Genomic DNA, 17125 nt, shown 5'->3' with positions numbered 1-17125 from the left:
TTCTGCTACCTTATCTTTATCCTTGACATTCAGTGACCATTCAGGCATCAAGTGATACCTAGCAATGACACACTGAGCGGTGAGGGACACTCTAACAGTTTTCAAGATAAGGCACAGCACATTGGAGATTATGTAATCTACTGAAGGTGCATTTGCTTGAGCACCTAGAGCTTCTCTGCTCAAATGCAAAAATTGACAGTCAAGCTCTTCAGTATCCACTCAAAATAATTACTACCACCCCTTATATTCCCAAAGGTAGATAGATGGTGCTGCTATTGATAGTCAGAGGCTCAGCTCCTCTAAGAAAATCAATTATATTACAAACTTTCTGAAGTAGTATACATTACCTGAGAGGGGCAGCAGAAAAATGAGAAATCTAGAAATTTTTTACACCGATGTAATTTTTTTCTCATCTTTAAGCAGAGATTTAGGAAGAATTTCTTCATCATTTAAGCATATTTTCATGTACAAAACACTGATTAAAATAATTAAAAGCTTATCTTTGAGTTATCGTGTTCTTGGAAAAAGAATCTCAGTGGTTCCTGAAAATAAACAGGATAAACAGGAAAATGCTGTAATGATTACTCAGCCTCTTTGGCTTGCAATGTGAAAACAGAATCCCTATCAGATTTGAGGGGTTTTTTTTCATCCTCATAGGATGGAAATACAACAAGAACAATTGTTTTGATATTATCCAATCAAGTCCATATTTGATCCAAAACAAAAGCATACACTTAGGAAACTAAAAGTAACTACATTTTTAACGTAAAAAAATTGTCTCTAATTTCTATTACATTTGGGGCAAAGGCTTCTACTTTTCCAGTCTATCAATACAAAAGCACGTTTAACTGCAGAAAAAAATAGAAACAAAAACCCCCAAGATTAATGTGTTACCCTGAACACAGTTGATAATAATCTACCTGCTAAAGTCTGTAGATAAAAAAATATCCACATAACTGAATTATTTATCCTTTGTTTTAATACTTCTCAAGTGTTAACCCTCCTGAAATTCACTTGTAAAAATCAGATTGCAGTCCAGGGGCTTGAAAACAGCCTAGGAGATATAATCAGCTATCTTTCTTTCAAACAGATTGTTACTTTGGACCTCTCTTGAATGGCAAACTCCTCAGATATGGGACCTGTTTTCCAGACCTGTATTTCCATTAAAAAAAAAAAAAAAAGAATAGCACTGTGCAAGACAGGATTAAAGTATAAATGCCTCAATGTTCTTCATTTCATTTATAAATGTCTCCACAATTCCTTTTGTAACAGGGCTCAGGATATGAGAAGCACTGAAAAGACAGAGTAGGGTCCTACGAGTAGAACCAGAAGATTATTTTGTCTTTTGCAGCATCAGGAAGAAGTATAGGAGTCATAAAACAGGATGACAAAAAGACATTTTCTACTCTTCAAATGAATAGCAGCTGACTTTTCTGGAGGCAATCCCCAGTGGATCCTTAATTCCCATCTTTCCTGACATTTTAAAAACACCAGAGTAAAAGGTAGCTGGAAGTTTCTCAGAATATAAACTGCAAAATAGCGCAGACAGATTGTCAAGAGACACCTCATTTACCCCATTTACAACCTGTGCATCCATCTCATTTGTTATCATCATTCATCAGAAGCATTCACAGTGCTGCAGAAAAGCCTTACTGTGCCTACAGTGGCACAGGCTGCTTTCCTCCCTTGTTTCTGTGGCAACATCACCTCTTGTTTCTATGAGAAAGGTCACGTTATCATATTATTTAATCCACTATCTGAACACACTTCACTCACTGGCTGGAAACACACAGGAGAGTTTCAGCACTGGACCAACAAATGGCCAGACCTCCACAGGTCGTGATGTCTCTGCTATTGAAACAATGCCTTCAAGCACCAGTGGAGCTGGAGAGGGACACCACACTCAGCACCAGGCATCCTACATCAGATTCCTTATTTCTGCAGATATAAGGCCAGGGAGATACTTGAACACAGGTCTCTCAGTAATATATATATTTCAGTAAATAGAAAATATTTTTTCATATCATATATATAATATATATATATATATATATATACGCACACACATATAAACATATATATATATATATAATTATATATAACATTTCAGTAGTTTCTTTCTATAAGATATTTTATCTCCACAAGAGTGACTGCCAGCCATATCAGCCACTTTCCAGCAGGCAATAACCTACTTAGAGAATCAATGGCCAAAGGCAAATCTAGTCAATCCCCAGCTGTTTGAAGATGTCCATCCTAAGAATAGAATCCCAGAACTGTTTGGGTGGAAGAGACCTGAAACATTGCCTAGTGCCTATTCCTCCTGCTGTGGGGAGGGATTCCTTCCATTGGCTCAAAGTCCATCCAATCTGGCCTTGAACACTTCCAGGGAAGGGACATTCACAACTTTTGGGGGCGCCATGTTTCAGCACCTCATCACCCTAACAAGGAAGAACTTTCTTACATCTAATCTAAGCTCATCCCTTTTTAGTTTGAAACCATTCTTCCTCTGCTCCACCACTCCATGCCCTTGTAAAAAGTCCCTCTTCAGCTCTCTTGTAAGTCCCCTTTAGGTACTGGAAGGTGCTCTAAGGTCTCCCTGGAGTCTTCTCTTCCTCAGGCTGAACAACGCCAACTCTCTCAGTCTGTCCTCACAGAGAGGTGCTCCAGCCCTCTGATCATCTTTGTGACCCTTCTCTGGATTCACTCCAACCATTCCCCGTCCTTACATCATGAATGTCACTACAAATCAAGACAAATTAGTAGCTGAAAGAAATTAACATAACTGCTGTCTTATCACATTTCTTTCCCTTAATGTTTTTCTAAGTCATTTCCTAGCTATTAGGGATTGACCTACTAATTGCTGACAAAACAAAGCAGAGTCTGCATAGTGTAACACAGATTAAATTTTCAGCCAGGCATGCAGTTCCTCTGTTCTCTTGGATGACAGCACTTATCCGTACCAAGGCTTTTGTGTGCCATCTGGTGGACTTTCAGCATTTGGTACATTTTGTTTAAGTACAAATAAAGAGAGTCCTGATACACTGTGGGGAGTATCTATCTACCTTGTTTGGCCACTGACAGTTTCATCTTATCATTCTGTATTTGCTCACATTAATGTGTGCCTGACAGTAACAACTTAATTCCTGTCACATTTGCAGTCAAATTAGCTTGTACTACTGTAACTGTTGTTAACTTTAGCTAACCCCTTGCACTGATAGATTTTATATGTAATTGAATGGTCACCCTCTTAAAATACCTTCCACAAAACAGAATTCCTAACAGAATTCCATATATAGGATCACAACTCAATGGCATTTACATGTTTAGTCCTCAATGACCAAACATGCTAGGATTAGTCTGTATTTGTCATAAGGGTCAAAGATATGGAAGGAAATCTATTACCACACAAGTTAAAAAACAAAACTGAGAGTTTGAGTACTCATTCTTCCTCCATGACAGCAAGAACTGTAATTAAAAATCTTTAGGGTTAAAAATGAAAAAAGAGAAGCCAGCTAAAACATTTGAAAAAATAAAAAATCCAGAGCACAACTTTTGTACCATATCTAACCTATGCAGTTGAGGCATTTATTCATTTATCCTTTTTACAGAGTGCAAGCTGTGGGATAAGGAACTTGCAATAGAAGAAATCTCAAAATGCACAAATTCCTCCAGGCACACAGTCCTAAGGGGGAGTGTACTTCCTACTCCAGCACAGTGCCATCGGCATTCTTCCACTCTGCAAGACTTCCAGGATTTTAAGGCTGGGTGAGGGCCACTCTCTGAACGAATGAGTTGCACCTCCCACAACACAGCACCAATAAGCAATTGGATAAACTTTGTACCCAACATACACTGTCAATTCAGAAACCTGAATACAAGATGGCAGTGACTGTATGGATAGAAAAGACCAGCTGAGAGGTGCAGAAGGTTGTTAAGGAACCTCCTTTTTGGAATCTGGCCATCCTTTCACAAAGAAATCAAGACAAACCCAGATAAAACAGGAAGAAAAAGAACAGCAGTGACTGCAAAGGCAGCTTTTGGGTTTGGTTTCCATTGTTACAACCTGACCTCTAGAGGGAAACAGGCTCAGCACAGTCTTACCAGCCACTGTGGGACTTGGCAAATGTACCAACAGCTGTCTGGTTTAGACATTGATTTTCAGCTGCCTTTTTGCACACAGGCTCACTGCAGTGCTGCTGAAAGGTCAGCCGAGACAGACTCTTTAAGCTGAAAGCTTACATCAAGAAGTGAAAAGTTATACAACTAGGGAAGAGGAAGAAGCCAAGAAATGAATGTGGAAATATGAGGATTTAAGTCCTATGGTCCAGATGGTTTTAGGAACTGATCTGTGGCTGGAGGAGGTGGCATTTGGATTGAGATTCCTTCTTTCATCAGAGTATCTTTTACACAGAGGTAGTGAGTTCAAGTCATGCCATGGCTCTGAAGTCTCTGCAAGACTGCAAGACAACCCTGCTTTTGGTACAGACAGACCATGCTGCATCAGCCAGCAGTGGGACCTGACAGGTGTGGACTTGCAGAGAAAAACAGCTGGTACTGAGGCCAGGTATTTACAGTTAAAGGATTTCAAACAGGCTATTTTGAATTATCTCTGGCCTGCCACGCAGACTTAATGATAATTAGGATTTAAAGTTCATTCTCCTGATTGTTTTAGCCTGAAAGGAAATCTGGAAGTCCCAAGAGCACTGTGCAATGAAAACCAGGCACAGAAGCAGGGATAAATGGAGATTCAATTAGAAAGTACAGACTCAATCTCATAAGGAATTCTCTAGTGACAGAAGCCCTTGGATAGCTGCAGGCCCTAAGAGACAGAGCCCTTCTGACACCATCTTGGACAACCTGACTACAGGGTAAAAGACAAAGGTCCACATTTTTGTCCATGCTGCTTTTCCATCTTATTATTAGTTTTTATTTTAAGAGCAAAGGTAGGTTTTATTATCCTGGATAAAATTGAGTAGAGCCCTTAGTGGATTATATGTTCTCACTGCAAACTAAATCCACTCATAAATAAGAGTTATAAAAAATATATTTCTTTTAGGAATTGAAGTGCATGCAGTTATTGTTTAAGGTCTTTAACCAAGATTGAAAGCACATTGCAAGGTTTAAATATGATCCAAATACTTGAAATAAAAAATACAATATTTTTTCCAGAAAGCTAAGACCATATAACATGAAATTAATTTCAACAGACATTAAATACCTTGGAGGACTAAAGCCACATAGGAATACAGATTACAGTAGTTCAAGACATTTTCTCTCTCAATTTTGGAGTTTGGTATGACATCTGAAAGCCATTTTTATGTCAGGTCTTTCACACTAATCCAACTTTACTTGCAGTAAAGTACTGCAAATTATACCATTTGTTTTACTTGTGAAAGCTAACAATGTCCTGTCTTCACAGTATGTTCAGTCAAAGAAAACTTTCTGGTGACGTAGTATTTGAGAACTTTCAAAGGCTTCTGCATCACTAAATGTTTTATAGGGAGTTCAAGGATTTCTGGTATCTGACCTAAGGCTTGTTTTCACAAAACAACAGCGTTTCCGAGCTCTCCACAGTACAAAAGGAGTTTTAACACCTTTAATGAAACCGATACATCCATTATTTTTTTTTCTTCTGTAACTCGACACATGGATTCAATCACCTTGAAAGCCTACATTTACTACAACAAGTTAAGTTGATATAAATTAGATTTAAATCAATGGGAGAACACCTTTTCAACGTTTTGCATGAGTTCAGTTGAATCAGTTTGAAGTAAAGTCATACTGTGCCGCTTTGTGTGACTATAAAGTCTGAATTACTTTTCTGGACAAAGTCTTCACTAACCAGTCACAAATTCCATCATTCTCAACTGGACAAGGTTTCTATTTGTAGTAGTACGGCTCATTTTTTAAGCAAATTCCAGTGCAGAGTACACCAGCAACCCTTTTGAGGACTTGTATTTTATTTTGTTCTCCTCAGTCTGTGGTTATTAAATGCATTTAAACATTCCTCACCATATGCACAAACTGAATCTGGGTCTAGCAACAGACGACAAGCTCTGTATTCTTAAAATTGCTGTACACGAAGAATGCCACTAAGGTAATTCGTCACTGCGTGTGTTCCCTGGATCACCAAATGCCCAATTTAAATTCACTAGGCCAATTCACAAGCTTCCAATGCTGAAACTCTCCTGTGTGCTTCCAGCCAGTGAGTGAAATGTGTTCAGAGAGTGGATTAAATAATATGATAACGTGACCTTTCTTATAGAAACAAATTCACACGTAACACGTCTCCCGGCCCAAGGAGCAGAAGCTCGGGGCGGGTTCCCGGGCGCGGAGCTGCGGAGCTGCGCACCGGGGCTCCCGCCGGCGGCTCCGGGCGCCGCGCTCGCAGCGCGATCCCCCCTGCGCGCCGTTCCCGTAAGAGCCGGACTCGATGCTCCTTCCAACTCAGAACAGTCTGTGATTCCGAGATATAAAACGGGTTGGAAAGAGTTAAAAAATGACACCGTTCTCTGCGGCACGAACGCGAACACAACCGCCCCGGAACTCCGTCACCGAGCCCGGCGGAGGGAAGGTGCCTGACGCCATCGCAGCGCGCCGGCGGGCCCGTCCGTGCACGGATGGCCGTGCCGCGGGAACCTCCCGCCGCCCCGGCGCTGCCGCCCGCCGCCGCCGCCGCCGCCGCGCCCTCGTTCGGCGCGGCCCGCGCGCTGGTGGCGCGGCGCTACTCGTGCCTGGTGGCGGCGCCGCGCCGGCGGCACGTGGCGCTGCCCCCGCGCTTCCTGGGCCGCAAGCGCTCCGGCATCCGTGCCCAGCTGGATGCCGAGCTCCTGCGCTACTCCGAGAGGTGCGGCCGCGGGGCCCCAGCGGGGCCGGGGTGCCGGCTCGGCCTGGCAGCTAACGGTGCCCCCTCCTCCTTGTCCTTGCAGCCTGCAGGGCGTGCCGGTGGCTTACGACAACATCAAAGTGGTGGGGGAGCTCGGCGACATCTACGACGACCAAGGGTTCATCCACCTGGACGTGGAGGCGGACTTCATCATCTTCAGCCCCAAGAAAGGGAAGAAGCTGGTGGTATGCGAACGCATTGGTGTCTCACATTGGTGACCACTCTTTTATTAAGTGGTCAGAGCTTGGCTTGTCCCCAACATCAGGGGCTTAGGTGGAGACCTATTTTAGTTTATGTTACTTACTCGTTTATGGGTAGTTCATATCGTATTTAGTATTTTGTACTAGTACTTTTTACTGTGATTTGTCTTTTCTGTCTCTAGGTTTGTTGAATTTACATAGAATTATATATTGCTAAACCATTGTATCATAAGGACTGCATGTTTAATAGTGTATCATAACTGCGTATATCATGCTGGTTTTCCATTCTGAAGAGCACATCGTTTTCAACCAGGTGCATTTGTTAAAGTGACAGGAACATTTAGGATGCTCTCAAATTCGGTTCCTCCAAGCACAAGAGCAGTACATCAAGCTGAAGCCTGCCTTTGAGTAAAGGAGGCATATGGCTTACAGAACAGCTTTAAGTTCCTCAAAACCCTTGCTCAGCACTTGTGGGTGAAACATGTTGAGAGCTGGCTTACATTCATTGTTGTGCCATACTTTTTGCAGCACAGGTGGTGTCTTTATGATTGTGTTTCAGGATGAATGTGCCATCTTCCTAGGAAGAGAATAGAAAAAATTTCAGTGTCTGTCATTAATTCTATGGGTGAAACAAAGGTGGATATGGTTTCGTATGCAGACGTGTCAGAAACCCACTGTAAAGAGTATTTAGAAGCTTTTTATGTGTCTTCCCTATCTTCAGTAGCTAAGTATTGCTGTGCCAGCTTGAAGAGCATTTTAGGCAAGTAAATCAGGCTTAAAATAGCTTCAGAGCAAAGTTGATCACTGTAGTGTAAGGAAAGAGTTACCTACTCTATTCAGGTATTCACTGTAGCTAAATCCCATGTTTTGACTTCTCCTGCAGTTCAGCTCTATTTTCAGAGGAATTGTAAGAAGAGTTTATAGCAGTAACTTTGATTTTAGTGAAGGAGTGTTAACTTATTGCTAGATAAACTGACTTCATAACTTGTACATAAACTCTTACTGAAAATTTTCCGGATGGGAAGATAAATATTTAAAGAGTTTGCATTGAAAGGGCTGATTTTTGCTATAGACTTGCATGACATTCTTTTTCTTTTTTAGGGCATAATCAATAAAGTGGCCCCTAGTCACATTGGCTGCCTGATACATGGATGCTTCAATGCATCTATCCCTAAGCCTGAACAAATGTCCCTTGCACAGTGGCAAGAGCTGGGGTTAAAAATAGGGGATGAACTGAAATTTCAGGTGTTGCACTTGGATTCTGATACAGCTGGGGTGTTCTTCATTCGAGGAGGACTCACTAAAAGCAGGTACGGTGCCTTAATAGAGAATATTTTTAACTGATTTAATATGTTTTTTGCAAACTAAGTGATTTTAATTACATCTTAATCTTTCAGCTTATTTTTACTCAAATCCCTATATAATTGTATATATAACTATATATATATATATCTATATAACTAACTATATGTATATATATTATATATATATATATATATAGTCTTATAGTGTTAAACAAAACTTTCCATTGTTTAGGACATCCACAGAAGTTTTCTCTGAAAAAAGTAAACTTAGGTGTTTCTTGATGAGTATGTTGACCTATTAATTGTAGATTGAATATATAATACATGCTCAAATTAGCACATCCAGGTGGCCAAGAGTAGCTTTGTGCATAGGCTTTTCAAGTGCAAACAGTCCAGGGGTCCTGAACACAGTGGTTACATTGACAGCTGCACACAAACACATTCATATGTATTGTATAATGACAAATACATGACTTTAAATACTTGCTGAAACATGAGAATTTCAAAGATGAGAAAATGTGTCAACTTCCTCCTTAGGCCTCTGTAAGTTTATAGGGCACCTTGCAAGAAAACTTGTCTTCAGAAGAGTTCATTCATGTTTTACTTTTAAAACATAATTTACTGAGCAATGTTTTTCTTTCAGCATGGTTTTGTTTTTGATTAAATGTATATAATATGAATCCTACTAGCAAATTCATAGCATTTTTTGTTTGTTTCTTCTTTTGATCTGGAAGGATGCTCTGAATTGTTCCAGTGAATTTACAGTGAAAGTTAGCAGTTTTGTCTTCAGTGCCTCTGGGGACATAAAAACCTCCACAGTTTTTAACTGCATTCTTTCCATATTTGTCTTAGACCTTTTTTCCAGTGCTCTTGGTTGCAAGGTGCCTCTTGGGGGAGGGAATCTGGTGGGTTTTTTATGGAGTTTTTTTTTTATTATTATTTTATTAACTTTTCAGGCATCACCTTTGTTTTAATTCGAGTAGGGTAATTGATTGCTTGGTAAAATCAACAGTGTGCCTCATGTATGAATAGACCATTAGCTGTGTTTTTTGTGAATGACTTAAAAAAAACCAAAAAATCTTTACTACACAATGTGTAGTAATGAATTAGGGGATGAATAAGCAGTAGAAAAGAGGAGCTACCAAATGGTCTGTATGGCACTTTAGAGAAGAAATTTAAGCTAATATTTCAAAGATAATGTTTAATATGTGGTTAGAAGGAAGCTAGTAAGGTAATAGAAGTTACCCTGAGAGTATTAAACTTTGATTCTCTGTCATACAGAGTATCATGTTCTTCATTTGTTGTTGTTTTTAGCAAATGTTTATCTTCTATCTGCTTGGTGTAAATACATGTTTTAGCAAATTTTAACATTTCACTGTGTGAGGTGCCCTGACATGTCTAATCCAGTTTATGCTGTATATTTCTTTACAGCATGCGGCCCAAAAAATCTGATGCAGTCCCTGAAAGTACAAATGGGGACGAAATTCAAAAGCTTGACCACCAGGAAAATGGCCTGAATAACAGTGGGGAAGATAATGTCACAGAAGAGCCTTTAAATGAGATGGGTAACCTGGGGAGGGAAAATGAAGAAGAGCCCAGTGTGGATGCAGTGAATGGAGTATGTGATGATAAAAAGAAGAAGAAGAAAAAGAAAAAGGACAAGGACAAAGACAAACAAGGAGAACAGGAACTTGTATTGCCTACCAGTGACTCCAGTGGTTACCAAAGTGACCATAAAAAGTCAAAGAAAAAGAAAAGAAAGCATTGTGATGAAGTTGAAGAAAGTGAATTATCTCCGCTGTCAGAAAAACCCAAAGCAAAAAAGAAAAGGACTAAGGTCTGAAGTGTCTTTCCTGCATTACATTTCAGATGGTTTTGATAAGTTTCAATAAAAACCTCTTTTGAAAATATGTATCACTTTTTCTTTACTACAAAGTCTGCTCTGCTAGGTCAGATGGTGTTTGTGTGCATATGTGCACCCGCAGTTTGAAAGGCAGGATCTTTTAAAGTAGTGATAGAAGCAATATCTGCCTGGCTTTTTTACTGGAAAACAAGGCACAAAAGCACTGTGGAATGTACTTACAGGAACACATGCATCACCTCTACCAGTTCCAGTTGGTAGTTACGATGTGTGCTACTCTAACTCCATCTTTGCCAATCGGTGTCTTGATTTTACAAAAGTAGATTAGGATTATCTTCCAGTTTCTGGGAAATGTATTCAAATTCCCAGGAGGCTTAAAAGAGAATTTTTTTTTTTGAGTTTCAGGTTTCAGCTTTTGGTTGCAGCTCTTCGGTTGTGAGGATCTCTGGGGAGATCTGTAGTGTGACCAAAGCAAAAGTGGTCTAGTGTTTCACCAAGGTAGGAAGCTGTGATGGCTTTGGTATTGATTTACCTGTTACAAGAAGAACAAAACCAGCTCTTTGAAGGCCTTGTAAGTAAACAACACAAATGTGGAAACTTGCTGTTCATCTCTTTCCTAGCTGTTACAACATTTTGCTGTGGTAATTAATGCTGATGCTATTAGCTCACTTCAATAGAAGTGTTTGCAACTTCTAATAACATCCATTCACACTGAACATGTTCTGAATTTCAAGTGGGACAATACTTGTTTTAGGACTCACTTTGTGCTATATTAATGCCTTTTATGCTTCTTTAAAGCTCCAAATGTACAAGTTACCAGCTTACAGGCTCGATGGCATGATAGTACATAGTAGGCATTTTAAAGTTATGCCACTATAAAGAACCATGACTTTTTGAAGACTTACAAGAAAGTGCACTTAAGTAGCCAATGCCAGCAGTAGCAGCAGAAACTGCAGGATGTCCTCTTGTGTTTGCTCCTCAGTGTACTTCATCTTGAGATGAAGCCAGTTTCTGAACAGGCCTGAGGTGAACATGAATTGTCCCTGTTGTGTTTCTAGTGTGATGATTCTGACACTTGATTTCCATGCAGTTTCATAGACACTGGCTCTTCTATCCATTCCTCCTGTACTGTGACAGAACCTGAGAAATCAGATGATGTTTGTAATGTATTACACCATGCTGCAAGGTCAGCTGAGGGCAGTATTCCAGTGTGTTCATGGTTGCAGAGAATGACACAGAAGTCCCATGCTGCTGTACTTAAATCACACAGGCAGGCTGAAGGTTGAAACACAGTTTACAGTCAGAAATTACATGCTAGTTCCCCCTATGTATAGATATGTATATTTCTGTAGTGACTCGGGGGACAAGTTGGATGGATGAGTAAGAAACATATCAGAGAGGAGGATGGCAAGCACAGGTATTTTTTGATGATGCCAACATGAGGAGAAGGAAGGAGGCAGTTACTGTTGCAGATGAACCAAAGATTGAGTCGCATGATTTGATCTCTTACTCCTTAATACTCACTCCACCTCACTTTCCCTTCAAAGGAAGGGGAACACATCTCCAGAGTCAAGCCTCAAGCCTTCTATCAAGTTGATAGAAGCAGTTTATAACACCAAAAGTTTGCTTTGCTCTGTTCTGCCATTTCATCAACATGCAAAGGAAGAAGATATTCATGGGGAAGTAGTGAAGTTGCAACTAATGAATCAAGTAATGGACGCTAGAAATGCTTTCAGCATTTTGCTCTTTTTCCACTTCTGCTGCTGCACCATTCTCTTACTGGAAATTGCTTACTGTAGTTTAGCAAACTGTGCAAAATGTTTAGTTGATGATTAATCTTTTCTGAAAGCCTTCAATAGTCTCAGTTTTGGGCCTTACTTAGAGGCAGGTTTATTTTTGGCACACAAGTTTGGCTGGCGTCCACTTGTATCATTTTTTGGTTTTCTTTCTTGGGTTACAACAAAAGAGAACAATTAAAAATAAATGCAGGAGCTGTCAATTAATGATTGCTGAACAAGTTGTTTCTCCAGTGATACAAATACCATAACATGTTAAATTCCTGCTAAGTTTTGTGTCTTTGGAAGGGGAAAAGTGAAGAAAAGACTTCAAAAAAAAGGAAGAAAAACGTGGTTTACACATTTGGAGGCAATATTGGCAGCCTCAGAGCAGCACTGTTGATGTTGCTGTAAATACCGTTTTGACATTTGCTAAATATGGCAAGAAAACTTGAATTTTCAAGAGTGAATTTTCACTCTGATCATGATTTAAACCACTTGTCTTTGTTTTTTCCCCATAAAAAGGCAAGGTTTTCTGATGCTTGTAATTAACAAAGGAGCTGAACTTGACACTTTCCAATAAAGTTTCTCTGAAGTTTGATCTCTATAAACATTTAAGTTTCTGTGTTCCCTTGGACTACAAATGAAGAATTATATTGAATTTTAAGTTAAGATTTTTGAGCATATAGAACAATCATTAATAAAGCTTCCTGAGAGACCAGGTGGCTTCTTTTTTTTTTTTTTGTACAGCCCTTCTGTAATTTTTTTCAGGATGCATTCTAGTACAACTCATGTTACATAGCAAAGAGAAGGTTAGAAAGTAAAATTGTATTTTATCTTATAACTGTATTGATAGTAAGACCAAGGTAACTGTGATCTAGAGAAAAAAAATTGCTGGATTTATGTTTTTTTCTGTTTTAACAATAAGCTTGTAACAAAGCCAATATTTACTTATGGCTGTGGTTGATATTCTTTTGTCCTTATTACGGAACATGAAGTTCCAACTTAGTCAGCTATAAGTTTCTAAAGTAGAAACTGCTACTTTGCAGTATAAATATTTTGATTCTGCAAATGTTTTTCAGTGTATTGTATGCCTTTGGCAGAAGAGCAAGCAGTCTTACAAGATATTTTTAGCTGTTTCTAAAACAATTGTTCTGTATTCTCTGAAGCTTGCAATAATCTGCAGTGCTAACTTTTGCTCTTTGTCTTTTCCTTGCTTCTCTTAGAAACAAATTCTTTGCTTTTGACTTGGCACTTTGCTACTGCTTTAAATACTTAGCCCAAACAGCCCAGTGGATGAGCTCTAGGGGAAGGATATTTTTTAAAGGGCTTAAGCAAGCTAGCTGCCTTTTGGGAAAACATGAGCCGTGATCAAATCTGCTCTGAGTGAACGGTTTGCCTTTGGAAGCATCCCAACCTCAGCCAGCCCTCAGACAGTACAGACCTGGGCTGTGAAAAGGTTATGTGATCTGATGCTCTCAGGAATATTACTGTTGGCTATAGAAGGACTCAAATAGTTTCCTTCTAATCAGACCTATATTTTTCTTACCTTATTTTTCTAAAATGTTGATTCTATTCTGCTATTTAGCCTTTAGAAATTCTGTATATTTAATAAACTCTGAGAGACTTCAGTATCCAGTAGGCTTTGTTTATAAGGAGAAGATATCTTCTTGATTCATGTAAATAAAAATAAAACTGAAAATCAAGCTTTGCATTTCTCCATTACTGTCAGTAAATAAGTTTTTTACAGACACCACTCAAGGTTTTTTTTTCTCTTCATGACTTTACATATAATTAAGATAAAGTTGGGTTGAAATCAGTTGTAAATATTGTCCCGAGCCACTCAACTGACCTGATGTTAAGCAAGTAAAAGCAATTGCAGCCTGGCCATGACTTCAAGTTCCCCTGAAACCAACTGTCCTATGCAAAGAAGGAATAAGATTTAATTTTAAGAAACCCTGCTCCAAAAGACTGAATACAAGATGATCTCCTCCCATTTCCCAAATGCTGTGATACATCTATAGAGTATCATTGCTGCTAGAATGTTTCTGTTACAACCAGAGACAGCTGAACTTGGAAAAGAACTTTTTTGAGAAATCTGTCTATAAAAACAGATGAAATTAACTTTCTGTACAGAAGGTGAGTGAAACTGAAGCAGTTTTTAGTACGTAGCAAAGAAACCTTACAACCACAGCAAAAAATTCTGCTACAAGATTCATTATCAATACCTTCCTCTTTTATGGATTATTTTAGTGGTTTTCATATGATTAGAAAGTTAAGCTGTGACTTTTGGTCTCTAAATCTGTATGATACTGAGTAAGAATACAGTTAAAAAGATAGGGATAACTATTGCCCTTCAAAGCTCTCTTGCTCATTATTACTCATGTTCCTCTTTCCTTTATATTTTCTTTCTCTGGTGCCTTTGGTGTGTAGAAACTTTTCTAAGAATATTCTTAATACACTGTAAATACAATGTCCCATTCAAGAGCAGGGTTTCATTGTGCTGCACAAATTGAGTGAGGAGAAATATATTTCAGAGGCTCTGGTAAGAGCCAATCTGTCACTACTGTGTTGCTTAGAAGCTCACATTATGTGAAGTTTGGACACTGAAGAAGCAGATCTTTATCAAATGCTTTGACTTGAGTTGCAGGTAAGATCATATTCAGAAATAAATTTCATTTCTACTTGCAAAGCCATAATGAGTGAGCATGAGCTCACTGAGTACCTCCTTGCCCAGCACACTCAGCTCCTGATGGAGTCTTGAAGAGCAGCAGTCAGTGGAATTGCAGGCTCTGCAAGAATGGTCCCAGATTTCATTGAAAATTTTTTGTCAAAATTAGTATGGAATAACTCCCAGTCGTTCAGGGAGCTGGCTACAGCCAGAATCATCTTGTTTTCAAAGAGTAGGCTACAGCTCCCAGTGATAGGTCACAGCCTGTGCTTTTATTTCCTTAGAATAAATGTGTTAGCACATGGAAAACTTAAAAATTCTGTATGGATCAGTCAAATCAACATTTAAAACCTGGACTGAAAGAGAAGGCAAATTTATCCTGCGTCAGTAAACATTAATATTAATATCAGATAAATGAGACATTTTGGAGCACTATAAAATTTTTGGATTAGCTCCTTCTTTGTTATAGATAACAAACCAGTGACATCTGACCCACTTTCAGGGTAATGCCATTTTCTTTTATATATATATGTTTGAAGGTTCATTTTTTTTTCTCCAGAGATTTATGGGCTCACAGATGACCAGTTTTTATGAAGCACTTTCCTAGAAGGACAGCCACTTGTCTCTCAGCTGAAAAAAAGCCACAAACCCCCCCAAAAAACCAAACCCAAACCAAAAAGTGCACAGATGGTGTAGGTATTCTTAGTTTCATTATGGAGCCTCTCAGTGTTAGCTTGTGGGCTTGTGAAGCTGAGCTTGCCTTCACCTCTGGTGTATCTGCATTCTCCCCAGGGAAGCAGTTCAGGACCTCTGCCTTCCAAAGAAATTTCATATATTGTGACAAAAATGAGTCTGTACTGATGATATATGGGGGGTGCTGATAGCTACTTTTTGATATGGTTTTCTTGACGTTAAACTGAATTGAGCAGAAGTGACCTGCTTTATGTCTAAATTAATTATTACTAAATCCCATCTTTTTCTAGTTTTCTCTGAGAGGATAATTCCTGTTTCATAGACATAATTTGAAAATTCATCTTTTCATTATGACTAGGCATTAATTAAACTTGAGCTCTTGGTTTTCTGGGCAAAGGATTGATATTATGGACAGTTCTAAGGTTTCTGAGGTAGAGAAAAATATGCATGTGTTCCAGATTTAAGTGCATTTGCACATCCTTTTTTTCTAGCCATGTAGTATTTCTGAAGTACTTACCAAAATATGCAGATGCTCACAGCTTAGTTCTGGAGCCATCTGTGTTGTGGTTATTTCTACCTCACTTCAATGGCTGTTTTGCAAAACCATTGTCATAAATGATCCTCAAATAGAACTCAGCTTCACCATATTCATTACTGGTTTGCCTTTATCCTGTAAATCTGTGGTTGTGCCATATTATGATGAGGAATGTGAGGACAAGCTGTTGTAAATAACTTTATATCTTCCTATTAATTGAGTATAGCAAATGTCTTTTCCCAGGCAAAAATTATTACTGCAATTACTTATGATTAGACTTGTTTTGTTATTTCTCTGGAGCACAGTTTGGAAAATGGTCTAAAAATTCAAGATTGATATATGAAAAATTGACTAGGAGAGAAGGATTTTAAACAAAAAAAGAGAAAAAGCTGGGGATTTTTTCATAAAGAGTGCAAAGGAAAAGAATTCAGTTTAAGGACGTTTTTGAAATCTCAACAGTTTTCCTTAGAATGAAAGGAAATTTGAAGTTTTTTCTTTAAAGGCCTTTCTCATCTCTCCACTAAATATTTTCAGTTCAGTTAAAATGTTTCTCTATTTTTATTTTTTTTTTGAGTGTTACATAAAATATTGAAATGTGTAAGTAGTCATTTCAAATAGAGGGACTATTTCATTCTAGGTACCTGAACTGCATTGTTAGGGAATGAGCCAAAGGGTTTTTTTTCCTCCCAAATTCATATTCTGGTGAAATTGACTGAATTTGGTAGGTGTCTTTTGTTTGTTTGTTTTGTTTGTTTGTTTGTTTTCTTTTCCAAATGTGTCAGAACATGATTGAACAAAACTGCTCTGTTCCACTATGATTTTGCACTTTATATTGCAAATCAACGTAAGACTGGAAAAGCCTGCCTTGAGGAAGGGTTCTGACTGTTCTCATGCAACACCACATGGTGGAGTATTGCTTTTTCTTCTGGGCTTTTTTTCCACACCTATCTTCTAAAGAGCTCAAAACTTCTGTGAACTGGTATTTGATAAGTATTTCAGCTAACTGAAATAGGAATAGAAGAGAAATAAAATTTGTACTGGCTCTGCATCAAAACCTTGGTATCTACCCTAGCTGCTGTGACCATGTTGCTTTAGTTTATAGTCTAATTTTCATATATTTCAAAGTGCTGCTAGTAGTGGTATTCATTGGTTTTACACTGTTCATATTTCATATCCTTTCTGTAGTTTGTTTGTGTAGGA

The 17125-nt window shown here is 38.7% G+C and overlaps 1 protein-coding gene across 1 annotated transcript; it reads left to right on the top strand.

The window, feature by feature from the left end:
- Window positions 1-6605: 6605 nt before the first annotated feature.
- On the top strand, window positions 6606-10300 carry POLR1F (RNA polymerase I subunit F). Its single transcript, XM_030227245.2, has 4 exons — window positions 6606-6847; window positions 6930-7071; window positions 8188-8396; window positions 9822-10300. Exons 1-4 carry the CDS (start codon window positions 6621-6623, stop codon window positions 10231-10233), a joined length of 990 nt encoding a protein of 329 aa, XP_030083105.1. The 5' UTR covers window positions 6606-6620; the 3' UTR covers window positions 10234-10300.
- The last annotated feature ends 6825 nt before the right edge of the window (window positions 10301-17125 follow it).

Source organism: Serinus canaria, chromosome 2, assembly GCF_022539315.1.
Source record: "Serinus canaria isolate serCan28SL12 chromosome 2, serCan2020, whole genome shotgun sequence".
NCBI lineage: Eukaryota > Metazoa > Chordata > Aves > Passeriformes > Fringillidae > Serinus > Serinus canaria.
The sequence above is the reverse complement of the archived record's forward strand: the minus strand, read 5'-3'. Positions and strand labels throughout refer to the sequence as shown.